The following is a 15,329-nucleotide window of genomic DNA, read 5'->3' as shown; positions in this document are numbered from 1 at the left end:
TACATTTAATTGCTAAAATATACTTAAGTATCAAAAGGAAAATCCGCCAGATCAGACGGAGTAGGATGACCAGGGATGTTCTCTTGAAATTGACAATTTTCCTGTTTTGCTAAGCATTCAAAATGTAATGAGTACTTTTGGGTGTCAGGGAAAATGTATGGGGTAAAAAGTACATAATTTTCTTTAGGAATGTAGTGAAGTAAAAGTAAAAGTAAAAGTAGTCAAATATAAATAGTAAAGTACAGATACCCCAAAAAACGACTTAAGTAAAAATATTTTTAAGTACTACTTAAGTACTTTACACCACTGATTCAAAATATGGCATTTAAATGTATTGAACTATGGTAAGGGTAATTTTGTTTAATTCCTTGGGTCCCACAATGGCTTGAAGTCAATGGGTATCTACTAACATGCTATAAGATAACCATAGACTTCCAGTCATTGTGCTAGTTAGCATTCGCATTTGCTAGCAAACTCTAACTTCCTTCATACTGGACACAGAGACATAAAAATGATATCCACAAGTTCATCTGACTCTGGGGAAGTAGATAAAGGGCCTTATTGCCAAAATCCCGAACCATCCCTTTAAAGTAACTTACTCCCATGAAGTCTGAAGATCGTTTGCCTACTCTTATCTTTGTGATAAATACACTTGTTTTCTGTCTGGGGGGGAAAAAATACTGTTCTGTCAGCAGTATTTAACTGTGTTTGATATGTTGTATGTGTAAGAGGAAATTAATTGCCTCTAATTGAGCTTTTGTTTTGAGATGGTCAGTTGTAGAGCTACTGTACGAGATGTATGCTGAGCAAAAGAAACTGTGGTTTCTATATTGAAATACTACTGTATGAGAATTGTTACTTTTTCTTTCTGGACACCTATATATCACCTCACCTTGGATATGATTTCCAGAAGTTGATTCCTTTTGAAATTGTGTAAAAGGAATTGATTGAAAAGAAAAGGAAAATCTAGTTAGTTGTCATTGTATGATTCCATGTTGAAATGGAGCAACTAATCAGATTCAATAAATCCATTTGAAATACATTATATTTTGCCTTTATCTTTGGTTACACTATAACTTTTATGAAAAAGCCTTTAGAAATGCATTGAAATGAAATGCTTAAATGTTAACAAGTAATGAAATACTAGGTTTTACAACGTATCATTGTCTAGCTCGCATGCTTTAGCTAGTGCAGTGCCATTGTCTTCATCAGCGCATCCTGTCCCTTTGGGCCCGCATAACAAGAATTTTACCTAGGATTCATTCCTTTCAGTTGTGTGCGGTTTACTCCTGCAATGCCAAGCTGCTCCTTCCTGGATGATGGCAACAAGAGATCATATCCTACATTTCTATTGTATTTTTGATTTGTTGGATTATCTTCCCACAGTATCCCATGTACTCGAGGGATTATGTTTATGTTCGTCGCTAAAATGTTGATATGGAGAATAATCTGATGGTCCTGATCTCCAGGTGAGGGTTGACTTCATGTAAAATAGTTATATTGAAATACACAGAACAAAAATATAAACGCAACATGTAAAGTGTTGGTCCCATGTTTCAAGAGCTGAAATAAAATATCGCAGAAATGTTACATGCACAAAAAGCATTTTTTCTCTAAAATTATATGTTAAATGTTTATATCCCTGTTAGTGAGCATTTCTCCTTTTCCAAAATAATCTAGCCACCTGACAGGTGTGGCATATCAAGAATCAGATTAAATAGCATGATCATTACACAGGTTCACCTTGTGCTGGGGACAATAAAAGGCCACTCTAAAATGTGCAGTTTTGTCACAGAACACAATGACACAGATGTCAAGTTTTGAGGGAGCGTGCAATTGGCATGCTGACTGCAGGAATGTCCACCCGTTGTTGCCAGAGAATGTAATGTTAATTTCTCTACCGTAAGCCGCCTCCAATGTCGTTTTAGAGAATTTGGCAGTATGTCCAACCGGCCTCACAGCCGCAGACCATGTGTAACCACGCCAGCCCAGGACCTCCACATCTGGCTTCTTCACCTGTGGGATTGTCTGAGAACAGCCAGCCGGACAGCTGATGAAACTGTGGGTTTGCGCAACCGAAGAATTTCTGCACAAACTGTCAGAAACCGTCTCAAGGGAGCTCATCTGCGTGCTCGTTGTCCTCACCAGGGTGTTGACCTGACTGCAGTTCGGCGTCATAACCGACTTCAGTGGACAAATGCTCACCTATGGCCACTGGCACGAGGGAGAAGTGTGTTCTTCACGGATGTATCCCGGTTTCAACTGTGCCGGGCAGATGGCAGACAGCGTGTATGGCGTTGTGAGGGCGAGCGGTTTGCTGATGTCAACGTTGTGAACAGAGTGCCCCATGGTAGGGCAGGCATAAACTACGGACAACGAACACAATTGCATTTTATCGATGGTAATTAGAATGCACAGAGATACCGTGACGAGATCCTGAGGCCCATTGTCGTGCCATTCATCTGCCGCCATCACCTCATGTTTCAGCATGATAATGCAGGGCCCCATGTCGCAAGGATCTGTACACAATTTCTGGAAGCTGAAAATGTCCCAGTTCTTCCATGGCCTGCATACTCACCAGACATGTCACCCATTGAGCATGTTCGGGATGCTCTGGATCGACATGTATGACAGCGTTCCAGTTCCCGCCAATATCCAGCAACTTCGCACAGCCATTGAAGAGGAGTGGGACACCATTCCACAGGCCACAATCAACAGCCTGATCAACTCTATGTGAAGGAGATGTTGCGCTGCATGAGGCAAATTGTGGTCACACCAGATACTGACTGGCTTTCTGATCCATAGCAAGCTTTTTTTTTTTTGAAGGTATCTGTGACCAACAGATGCATATCTGTATTCCCAGTCATGTGAAATCCATACATTAGGGCCTAATGAATTGATTTCAATTGACTGATTTCCTTATATGAACTGTAACTCAGTAAAATCTTTGAAATTGTTGCATGTTGCGTTTATATTTTTCTCCAGTGTACATATGTGCATTAAATGAGGCCTTTTCGTATCACTTTTATTTTCTCTGAGATGCTTGGAATCTTATTTTATGGTATTACTCTCCTCTCCTGTCCCTTTTTTTTTGTGCCGTTTGGAGCGGTTCAGCATCCTGGAGTCGCAGAAACTCAGGACTACGTCAGAGTTTGCAACGCCAGGGTTGTGGGTTCGATTCCCACGGGGGACCAGTGCAAAAAAAAAGAAAGAAATTACACAAAAAAATATATGTATTCACTAACTGTAAGTCGCTCTGGATAAGAGCGTCTGCTAAATGACTAAAATGTAAATGTAAATACCAGTCCAAGGTGGTCATCCGCCCTCACAAGTCCTTTGTTTTCGGCCCGCATAAGAGGAATTTGACCCAGGAGTCATTCGTCAGTCGTGTGCTGTTTACTTATGCAATGCCAAGCTGCTCCTTCCTGGATGTGTTTATTTATTTATTTATTTATTCCATTCAACCTTCTTTTTGTAAGATAGGTGCCACGCACCCCCAGTGGCCAAATCTGTGTTAGCCTGATACCTAAATCTTTTCAGGATACATAAATGTACTTCTCTGCCAAAATGAACAATCGTTATGGACATTTAATTTTAGTCGCCCACCCCACTAGGATGTTCTTCTATGAAATCTTTGCCTAAACTCATATACAGTATGTTATATGTAGACAACAGGTGGCTGAAGCAGGAACAGAATGTGAAACAGTACAAATGTCAAATCACACCGTCCACAGGAAATGTGCAGTGTGATAATGTATGGCATCCGTGACCGACTAAAGAGGGCACAGCCTGTATTCAAACGGCAACACGCATTCGGATCACGTTGGTTTACAAGATAATATTTCCCAGACAAAGAAAGCAAGATTTGGTTTTTATAGCATGATGGAGGAATTTAGTGGGTAAATAAAACATTCTCTGTCTGAGAGGGAATGTGGTCAGTTATGTTTTAGAGGGGAAAACCCATTTGCCTCCATATATGATGACATCGGATGTTTTACTTGTGCTTAGACTGAATCATCTGGTTGACAAACCCAGTTGAAACAAATCATAAAACATTTAATGATACAAATTAACCATAAAAGTCTGAAGATGTGTACACATACATAACCTTTGGATTGGAACTTATTTGAACATTAAAATCAGAGGCTGACAATGTTTTTGAGAGTTTATTCGAATTAGTGAATGTGATCTTGAAAAGGTACTTCCTTTTACACCACCCAGAGACTGCATTAAATGCCCTCCATTGTGAATTCAGACCACAAAACTGGATAAAAAGAAAGCAGAGTATACACGTGAAATTAGCCTATATGCCCATTATCTCTGGGATTGAAAACTTGTTGGCGTAAGAAACATTGTGCCAAATGACATATGGTAAATGAATGTCTCAGCAGTATGGTTTTCACAGCCAATATGTCCACTGTCTTAATTGAGTACTTCTGTCCTCTACTGGTAGAGATGAAGTGCCTTAGTCAAATGCGGAGAGCACTTACGCTAATTGATTGTGGCCATAAATCTGCCACGCTGCAGCCAGCTTGTAGGAAACCACAAAACTGCTTTATTCACATAAATCTCCCTCTCCTTTTGTCCCATCCAATCCCTGTCCATTCATCAATGACACATTCATTTACATTTCAGAGATTCACAGTCTTTTTGATTAATTTATTTGGACCCACAGAATCAATGTACTTGTCAGAATATATCCAAAGGGGTTAAAAAAATCGTCCTTCGAATCATCAAATCAAAAATGGGTTCAGATCTTACCTAATGGAAAATGTGCAGTTGTGACCTTTGACCTCACAATAGACTAGCGCATCAATGGAGCCCAATTCTCCTCCTTCTCTTTAAAGTGTGCACTCGTTCACCCTCAAGTATTCAAACGCATTGGGTGGGTGTAAGAAATATTGTACAGAACGTCCGTCTACACACACTCCGTCCATACCAATCCAACCCCTTTAAGTCCGTGAGGAGGGGTGAACGAGGGCACACCTCAGGGAAAAGGGGTGAGAATCCAAATTGAGCAAAGCTCTATAGAAACTATGGATAAATGTGTAGGATTTACATCCAGTTAAGTATGTAGTGTGGAGCGTGCTCACAAGACTCCAAAGTGCTTGGCACCACCATGGACAGAAGAACACTGCATGGTTAGATCAAGCACAATGGGGTCCTGGGCAGGGATATACAGCCATCTGAGGTTATGTGGGACCAGGTTCAGTCTGGTCAATTTAGGTGGGATGGTAGAGCAAAAAAAGTAGAATCCTGTAAAAAGTACATTTTGATCACTTCGATAGAGAAGGGCATGATTGGGGCCAGTCAGTCCATCAGGAGTGAATATTGTAATCAGCTCTAAAATCATGAAAGGAACACTCTGCCACCAGAATATGCTATTTCTTGATGCTTCGGTCTTCCAACAACTCTATTTGTGATCCGAGGACAACACCACAGCTCTACGGCATTGATAGCCCAGGAGGAGAAGTGGTGGATGTCCATTGGCATCAGGGAGGGTTGCAGACCTGGGGAGTGATGGACCCAAATGACATGGACTTACACACTATTGCGATAGGGGCAGTGTTCATAATACAGTGTGGCTAGGGACATCAAGAAAATTACAAAAAAGAATTAGTCATAGGTCACATTCACTGCAGTGAAAAGCGGGCACCGCCCTTCCTGCGCATAAACTGCGACAAACCCCTCCCTCCCATCCTTCGCACCCCACCCCATCAGATACCTTCGTACAAAAAAAGAATTAAACACATACATTTTTACAGTTTAACTCAGTTTTTTTTTTTTACATCAACATAATATGAACGAAAACAGACCAACATGAATAGTTTGTTAATGAAATTACTACTACGTTATGGGGAATCAATGAAAACCGAGTTTGGTGGAATGATGGTCATCTTGTTAAAGTGCATCAATATCTTCTAAAGAGGACAAGCTCTTAGGTCCTCCAGCTAATGGACAAAGAATATTCTCAATATCCAAGGACAAAGATGGAACAGCTTGGGAACAGCAGATACAGCCATATCACCAGTGTCCATCTGTAGAAATGTGCCATCTCTTCAGACCTGAGACTCAACCACTTTTGACATGATGGTCTAAACCTGGTTATCGGTCACTGGACTCAAAGTCAGTGGTCAGTCAGTATGAAATAATGCCCTCCACAGATGGAAAACTGATGATTTCTCTAAAAGACCTGTGAGGACAGCCCCCATCAGTGGGTTTGGAAATATTGTTACCTCCATTCTTTACTATATCCCCTGGGATATCTTGTTGAAATGGGAAGGGTTTCAGTGATAGTCAAGTTAAGCTCTGACAACTGAACCACTTTGTGTGATGAAATGAGAAAAGATATGCGTGCATGGGAGAGTGAATGACAACTTGTGTATAGAGCGATGAGCAATGGAGTTTCGGTAACAGACTAGTAGTGAAGATAAAGGGAAAAAATGGACTATGGAAGGTTGATGTGTCCAGGGAAAACAGCACTGCAAAGACACAGCTGTCCTTCTGGGTATTTGATTATGTTTCATGTGGACAAAGGTGGCGCGATGGTATTATGTATTATGGTTGGTGGGATGGTGTCATGGTTTTTATGCATGGATAAGATTTCATACATGCTGTTGTTTTAACAATTTCAATTTCTCTGAGTGTCCTAAACTAAGGTCTTTCAAACTAAGCTATATTTTTCTAAACCATAAACCTCACAATGTATAGAATACACTGTATATGAGATGGGAGAAAGTTTAATTTGTCTCCCTTTGTCCACAGGACTTGCATAAACAATCATCTTTGTCCTCTTCCATTGAAGGCAAGGCTACAGAAAAACAGAAATCTTAAATAGCTGTAAACTCAGGGGTACTGTGGACCAAGGGTCATGGAAGCTGTCAGAGGATATCAAGACAATAGGCAAATATAAAACTAGAACATTCAGAATTTCAATATACCTCACCCGTTATACCTCACACGTCCATTATACCTCAGCCGTCTTTGAAGCACTTCAACTGGTGTCAGTGGAAAGTCACTCCCTCCAACCTGGTCTGTCCATGGAGACCCTCAGTCTCCATTCTTCCTGCCCCGGAGCCGATGGTGGGACGTCCAGCTTGGTGGGGTAGAGTTGAGGGTCGTAAGGAAGAGCAGGTGCTCCTCTTGAGCTGGGTGTCTCGCCTCTAGTACCGGCAAGCTCAACTGGAGACAGACTGTCATGACTACGTCTCTTCCAACACCCCCCAAGCCGTACCCCCAGCCCCTCCTTCAAGTTAGGAGGGGTTAGTGATTTTCTCCTGGGATAGGTGGACTGGCGAGAAGGACTTGGGCAGGGTGGGCTTGTATGTGGTATGGGGAGTTTGGGGGGGGCCTGGTTCCGCATTTCATAAATATTAATACAGAGTCCTCCCCTCCGAAGGGGCAGATTAATTTCGTTAGAGGGGGAAGTGCTTTATTCACTTAATGGCTTTTATTAGTGGCCGGTCTTCAACTCTTTCATTAGCTAAAGTGCTGCTATAATTTACAGGGTGGAAGGGTGGGGGAGCGGCGCTGTCCCAAGGAGCGTCGCTCCTGCCGCTGTTGACCAGCCAGCCACTGCTCTGTCTAAACCTCTGCAGCTTTTCTCAGAAAGAGTGGCCATTCTGTCTCAAAGACTGAAAACTATCTCCAACATCGAATACACTCTAGATAAAGTCCTATTCATACAATTAGAGAGTTGTTACAGGAAGTGTTGAGGTCAAATGCTAGGGTTCCCCTTTTGTGGCAGATTTTTCCTGCACCTGAACAATTGAAAAGTATACTTCCTTGTAAATACATGTGTTATTGACTAGATCTGTTGTCATTGGATGCCTGTTATAAAAAATTAATTAAAGCGATATATTGATTGCTTTCATTTTAGAAATGCTACTTTATCTAAAAAATACACAAAATAAGAACCAAACACGTGCAAACATTTCAATTCAAAAATGATATATTTTGTGTGAGCGATAAGGCTGTGTATAATAATGTATGCCTTGACAATATTGGTGTTCAGTTATAACATTACTCTGGCCAATATAGTAAAGGGCAGTGATCAATTCAAAATGCACTATTTGCTGACTAGGCCATGTCCATACCACCCTCCCTTACTCGCTGTACATCATAGACAGACATGCTAATGGATTCAGATGAAATGCTCCTCCCTAGAATGTGACATGTAGCTTTTATTTGGTTATAAAAAAGCTATTTTGAAATCAGATTTGATCAGATGTGTCCTGTCCTGTGAAACATTGTGTGATCATTAACACATGGAGGAACTTTATTGAAAGTGTCCTGAGCAAATTCCCAAAGTGACCCTATCATGCTATCCATTTAATCATCCGCAAAAAAAATAAAAATCCTCGTCTTCGCAACTGCTAACGTGTGGCAACTGGAGAGTTCTCTGACACAAAATGGCTGATCCATCTCACACAGCTGGGTTGCTACACACCGGCATTAGATAATGTATACACACCAAAGTGCTTCAAGATCTGATGAAATGCTATTCACTAGTGGGTTATCTGTGTTTCTGAACAGATGGGGTAGAATGTCCCCAGACTGTGTCTAAGTGAATGAACTAATTAACCTGAATGACCATCCATGTTGGAGAGAGAAAAAAAAATAATAATAATGAGAGAGGGGGTGGGATGCCAGCCTGACTGACTGCCTGTATCATCAATGTCATATAAATCAGTGGCCGACAGGCCTTTCAAATAAAGCCTTAGTATTGGACACATTGAGACGGTCTCTGGGTAAGTAATGTTTAGTCCAGAGTGGTATACTACAAAGCAGGATAAAGGAGTTAGCCAGCTAACTTGCCTAAATATTCAAATAAACATTTTTATTTTGTAGAAAGATAAGCTTGAAATGGGCATGGTCTAATTGATTGAACAAACTAAAATACATAACTAAGTGGAGCTTTTTTCATGAACCATAAAATCAATAGTTATTTCTGGTTCCTTATCAAAGTTGCTGGCTAACTCATTGATTCTGCTTTGTAGAATACCCCTCTGGGGTATCGATTGACTTCCAGGGATGATGGAGCCAGCAAACACCCACTTTGTTTAAGGATGTATTTCATAAGAACGGTCAATCACCATTGAAAGTATAGAGAGATAAAGCAGGACACACCCATGTAACTGGGGCAGGATTTTGATTTATTTCATATGAAGGGAAATGTGAATGTTATGAAGTTATATTTGTCAGTGTTGTTCAACATAGTAATTACAATGCGTCTTTCAAGGCATAAACCCAATGACCTATATTATGAGCTAAAATAAAAGACGATCCCGTAAGTCATTTTTATGGTGTTTATTTGATATTTTTGAGATTCAAGGCTAATACTCTTCGATGGATTTTATGAATCACGTGTCGGCATAAATGAGAGGTAAATGCAACATGGACATTCATATTTATTCTTTTCAGTTTTTCAAATTCCAAAATAAAATTGAGAACCACAAGACACAGATGCTCTCGTGGATATGTTTGAAGGGGGTTTTCATGAGCAGCAGACTATTCCCGGTGATGAGAAAATCATGCAGCGTCAGGAGTCCTTTTACTTTTTCACCAGCTGGATAACGTCCTCATCCTCCATGACATGGTCTTTTCCCACCTTCTGGGGGTTGTGCTTCACTGAAGCACCCCACACCAGAGCACTGAAAGGACAGGAAGACTGAGTGTTAGAACAATACCAAGCAGCTGAAACATTGAATCATATTTGTCTGTGTGCTGGACACAGCAGCTAAAGCTGCATTTAAACAGGCAGCTAAATTCTGATCTCTTTTTCACTAATTGGTCTTTTGACCAATCAGATCAGCTCTGATGTGATTGGTCAAAAGACCAATTAGAGGGAAAAATATGAGAATTGGGCTGCCTTTGTAAGCCCATGTGAATTTGTTAAGTATATATATATTTTTAAAGTACATTATTTCTTACTGATTGTGGCTTTAAATCGGTTAGATACTGGGGTATACCCCAGTCTTTTCATGAACATCAACAAGATGCACAAAAGCCATTAGTCAACAGTATAGTACTCACTATTTTAATTCTTTGAGGAGGCTTTTATGAATCTTCAAACAGAAGTCCTCTACTGTAGTATGTTCAGTAGGTAGAACGACTGGAGATGTGTAGTCAGGAAGCTGGCCTTTGGGTTTGGTGTATCTGGGGGACAACACATTCAAATGATTAATTCACAAAAACAACATTTATCCAAGCAGTCAAAAAATAGTTCTGTGTGTAATAGGGATTCTATTTCATAGAAGGTTCCAATAACCCTATATGTCCCTTCTAGGGGTTGGTAGGTTGAGAGAGTGTCTCCTTACATGCGCACTAAGTGCAGGTAGTCCCACATCTTCTCCAGTAGGTCGTCAAAGTTCCAGCGGGAGTGGGCAGAGATGGGAACACAGTGGGGCACCTTGTAGATGATGTCCAGCTCTTCAATGGAGATCTGGTCAATTTTGTTGAGCACATAAATGCAGGGGATGTACACTCTGGTGAGATTAAACAGAAAAGTTATGTCAGCAGGTCTGTAGGGGAGCGTTGACCTTACTTTGGGATGGGGTATAGCGGGACTTTGGCTAGGGGGTATAGGTCAGATCCAATTATAGATTAATGGAGGATTAAGAAGAAAATAAAATCAATACAAAAATGACATCCGAGTTTGTAGAAGTGCTCAGCTGCTTACCGGTTTCCCTCCACCACGTCGATGAGGTCATCAGCCGTGGAGTCACTGCGCAGGGTGATGTCAGCGTTGTGGATCTTGTACTCGGCCAGGATGCTCTTCACTGCGTCACCATCCAGCTCACTCTGTGGACACTGGAGAAGGTGCCAGAAAGGAAGAACACCAGAGTAAGCCCATTGAAATCAAATGAGAGAGATAAAAGAACAATCTACTTCCAGAGATAGATAACTGTAAAGAGAGAGAGAAATAGGAACAGGTTGAGCTGGACATGAAAGTGTTGTATTAAACAGACGTACTGTGACGGTGAAGTTGATACCTCCTTTGTCCTTCTTCTTGTAGCCGATGTTGGGCGGCTTCTTGTTGAGGCGGATTCCGAAGCCCTCCAGCTCGTGTTCAATCAGCTTCTTGTGGCCCAGAGGCTTCAGCACATCCAACACTATGAGGATCAGGTTACAGGTTCGAGCCACTGGGAAAAGAAAGACCACAGTTACAAACTACCTTCAAGGTGTGAGTGTGACACATGTTGTTTGTGTATGGTTCTGATGGTTCACTGATGGCTCTCACCTGCGATGACCTGTCGTCCTCTGCCCTTGCCATCTTTGGCCCCCTCGATGATACCTGGGAGATCCAGGAGCTTGGATACACAAAAGTGGAATAAACATCCTAATACTGAAACATCTCCTGCAAAACATCTTAAAGAAAACACTAATTAAGTAAAAAATTGCAAGTAGCAAAAATACAAATTATCACTACTAGTACATATTGTCCTCAAAGGAAAACTCCCCTCAAAAGCTATATGTTGGTATTTTTTTCATTAGTTCACTGTTGATACAGTCCCAAAATGTTTTGCACGTCAGCAGTCAAGTTTTCGAGATATTGGACTTTCAAGAAGCAGTGTCACTTGCCACATCATCATGATGATGTGGAAGTGACACTCTGCTTCTTGAAGTGCCACTTGCCACATCATCATCGTTTTGGAGTGGATTTTTCCTTTAAGGTGAGGTGTGAAGGGTATAAGATGCACATAAAGTACCTGTATTTTTGCACCCTTGTAGCGGATCACTCCTGGTACTGTGGTGAGGGTGGTGAACTCATAGGCTGCCACCTCTGAGTACACCCCTGCCAGGTTACTTAGCAAAGTAGACTTGCCCACCGAGGGGAACCCTACAAACCCGATACGGGCATCACCTGTTTTTGCCACATCAAAACCTATACAACAAAGGGTGACACATTAGTATTCATTACAATATGACAAGATCTTGTACATCTCAACTTATCTCCACTGCACTGTTGTGTAGCTGGACACATTCTTAAGATGAATGATGATCACGAGTTAGGACTCACCTTCCCCTGTGCCTCCTCCACTGCCTCCCTTTGGTGTGATAAGTTCTCTCCTCATCTTGGCCAGACGAGCTTTGAGCAACCCCAAGTGGTTAGATGTGGCCTTGTTCTTCTGAGTCCGAGCCATCTACCCGACAGAGGATGTTTAAATCATTCATATTCAACACAATATGACAACAGCCAGAACTAGAATATTGACTAGGCCTACTTGTCCAGAGCTAAATTGTTGCGATGGCTGGCTTTCGAATGATCACAAAGAAAACATATTGTCATCATGACACCGACACTGGGGTGAATTACAATCTGTCAAAGCTGGTGAACTCCGGCGTGGTTCTATACATACCAGCGCCGGTTAGCATGATATTAGTGCTTAACTAGCTAGTTAGCTACTTAACGTTAGCTAGTTAATTACCCTGCCAACAATAACATATAGCTAGCTACTTTACAGTAGCCAACTAGGGTGTCTGCCATCATATTATGGATATATTCTTTTTTTTAAGGAGAAATCCATTGTAAGGCCTTGATTAGCCAAGTTAAATTTAGCCAACTAGCTAGCCATCTAGTCAAGTGGCCACACAAAATGTGATTCACAGCTAACGCGTTAGCTAGCATTCGCGACCGTTAGCTAACTTACCTCGGCCTCAATTTCTGCTATTTTGGCGAGTAAACTCATCTTGTAGTTGGTCCTTAGATGATATCACGATAACGATGAAACAAGTTTAATATCAAAGTTGTTAAATTGTTGAGTTTTATCACGCAAGCATACAAGACTAGCTAGCAACAGCTAGCACCCATGCTTTCAACCTGTGGCTGGGGTCTCGCGAGGAGGAAGAGGCAGGCAAACCAAAGAAACTCGACGGCAAACTCAGAAAAGGTGCTGCAGTTGGCGCCACCTACTGGAATGAAGTATTTTGCAGATTGCTGTTAGTTATCTGACATTTAAAAATACAAATACAAAAATACAAATAAAACAAGTAAGCTGAATGAAATATGTCGTGCAACAGCAATGACATAAATGTTGCAGAAATTATGCAATGTAACACATTTTAAATACAAGATTCATATTTGCATACCGCCCCAACAGATCCACAGATGATGCAATCTCTATCGCACTCCACACTGCCCTTTCCCACCTGGACAAGAGGAACACCTACGTGAGAATGCTATTCATTGACTACAGCTCAGCATTCAACACCATAGTGCCCTCTAAGCTCATCACTAAGCTAAGGATCCTGGGACTAAACACCTCCCTCTGCAACTGGATCCTGGACTTCCTGACGGGCCGCCCCCAGGTGGTAAGGGTAGGTAACAACACATCTGCCACACTGATCCTCAACACGGGGGCCCCTCAGGGGTGCGTGCTCAGTCCCCTCCTGTACTCTCTGTTCACCCATGACTGCATGGCCAGGCACGACTCCAACACCATCATTAAGTTTGCCGACACCACAACAGTGGTAGGCCTGATCACCGACAACGATGAGACAGCCTATAGGGAGGAGGTCAGAGATCTGGCCGTGTGGTGCCAGGACAACAACCTCTCCCTCAACGTGACCAAGACAAAGGAGATGATTGTGGACTACAGGAAAAAAAAAGAGGACTGAGCACGCCCCCCATTCTCATCGACGGGGCTGTAGTGGAACATGTTGAGAGCTTCAAGTTCCTTGGTGTCCACATCACCAACGAACTATCATGGTCCAAACACACCAAGACAGTCGTGAAGAGGGCACGACAAAGCCTATTCCCCCTCAGGAGACTAAAAAGATTTGGCATGGGTCCTCAGATCCTCAAAAAATTCTACAGCTGCACCATCGAGAGCATCCTGACTGGTTGCATCACCGCCTGGTATGGCAACTGCTTGGCCTCCGACCGCAAGGCACTACAGAGGGTAGTGCGTACGGCCCAGTACATCACTGGGGCAAAGCTTCCTGCCATCCAGGACCTCTATACTCAGGCGGTGTCAGAGGAAGGCCCTCAAAATTGTCAAAGACTCCAGCCACCCTAGTCATAGACTGTTCTCTCTGCTACCGCACGGCAAGCGGTACCGGAGTGCCAAGTCTAGGTCCAAAAGACTTCTCAACAGCTTCTACCCCCAAGCCATAAGACTCCTGAACAGCTAATCATGGCTACCCAGACTATTTGCACTGCCCCCCCCACCCCATCCTTTTTACGCAGCTGCTACTCTGTTAAGTATTTATGCATAGTCACTTTAACTCTACCCACATGTACATATTACCTCAACTACCTCAACTAGCCGGTGCCCCCGCACATTGACTCTGCAACGGTACCCCCCTGTATATATAGCCTCCCTACTGTCACTTTATTTTACTTCTGCTCTTTTTTTCTCAACACTTTTTTTGTTGTTGTTTTATTCTTACTTTTTTTGTTTAAAATAAATGCACTGTTGGTTAAGGGCTGTAAGTAAGCATTTCACTGTAATGTCTGCACCTGTTGTATTCGGCGCATGTGACCAATAAGATTTGATTTGATTTGATTTGATTTGCTTGGTTTTGACAAATCATAAATTAATGTATCTGACGCTGCATAATTCAACACAGTAAAAGGCTACTGCAAACAAACACACACTCTCTCTCTCTCTCTCTCTCTCTCTCTCTCTCTCTCTCTCTCTCTCTCTCTCTCTCTCTCTCTCTCTCTCTCTCCTTTTCTGGATTTTGATAATTAGCGGGTATCGGCCTAATGCTGTTCTGCATGCATTATTTGGTGTTTTTCGTTGTACACAGACGATATTTTTGCAGAATTCTGCATGCAGAGTCTCAATTTAGTGTTTGTCCCATTTTGTGAATTCTTGGTTGGTGGGTGGACCCCAGACCTCACAACCATAAAGGGCAATGGGTTCTATAACTGATTCAAATATTTTTAGCCAGATCCTAATTGGTATGTCGAATTTTATGTTCCTTTTGATGGCATAGAAGACCCTTCTTGCCTTGTCTCTCAGATCGTTCACAGTTTTGTGGAAGTTATCTGTGGCGCTGATGTTTAGGCCGAGGTATGTATAGTTTTTGTGTGCTCTAGGGCAACAGTGTCTAGATGGAATTTGTATTTGTGGTCCTGGCAACTGGAGCTTTTTTGGAACACCATTACCTGGGCCCTGATTTACTGTCAGGGCCCAGGTCTGACAGAATCTGTGCAGAAGATCTAGGTGCTGCTGTAGGCCCTACTTGGTTGGTGACAGAAGCACCAGATCATCAGCAAACAGTAGACATTTGACTTCAGATTCTAGTAGGGTGAGGCCGGGTGCTGCAGACTGTTCTAGTGCCCTCGCCAATTCGTCGATATATACAGTGGGGAGAAC

The 15,329-nt window shown here is 42.2% G+C and overlaps 1 protein-coding gene across 1 annotated transcript; it reads right to left on the bottom strand.

Moving 5' to 3' along the window:
* Positions 1 to 9,294: 9,294 nt before the first annotated feature.
* On the bottom strand, positions 9,295 to 12,866 carry LOC121583296 (developmentally-regulated GTP-binding protein 1). Its single transcript, XM_041899479.1, has 9 exons — positions 12,654 to 12,866; positions 12,023 to 12,146; positions 11,712 to 11,887; positions 11,243 to 11,312; positions 10,975 to 11,144; positions 10,682 to 10,812; positions 10,320 to 10,487; positions 10,036 to 10,158; positions 9,295 to 9,653 (listed from the first exon to the last, which is right to left on the bottom strand). The coding sequence occupies exons 1-9, from the start codon at positions 12,690 to 12,692 to the stop codon at positions 9,554 to 9,556; spliced, it is 1,101 nt and encodes a 366-aa protein (XP_041755413.1). The 5' UTR covers positions 12,693 to 12,866; the 3' UTR covers positions 9,295 to 9,553.
* Between the last annotated feature and the right edge of the window lie 2,463 nt (positions 12,867 to 15,329).

The sequence above is a fragment of the Coregonus clupeaformis genome, chromosome 15, assembly GCF_020615455.1.
Source record: "Coregonus clupeaformis isolate EN_2021a chromosome 15, ASM2061545v1, whole genome shotgun sequence".
In the NCBI taxonomy this organism is placed as follows: domain Eukaryota; kingdom Metazoa; phylum Chordata; class Actinopteri; order Salmoniformes; family Salmonidae; genus Coregonus; species Coregonus clupeaformis.
The sequence above is the reverse complement of the archived record's forward strand: the minus strand, read 5'-3'. Positions and strand labels throughout refer to the sequence as shown.

Coding starts and splice junctions, on each gene's coding strand:
- LOC121583296 (XM_041899479.1), bottom strand. CDS start 12,692: ATGAGTTTACTCGCCAAAATAGCAGAAATTGAGGCCGAG. Junction 12,147..12,653: donor TAGCAGAAATTGAGGCCGAG/GTAAGTTAGCTA, acceptor TCTGTCGGGTAG/ATGGCTCGGACTCAGAAGAA. Junction 11,145..11,242: donor AGGACGACAGGTCATCGCAG/GTGAGAGCCATC, acceptor TTCTTTTCCCAG/TGGCTCGAACCTGTAACCTG.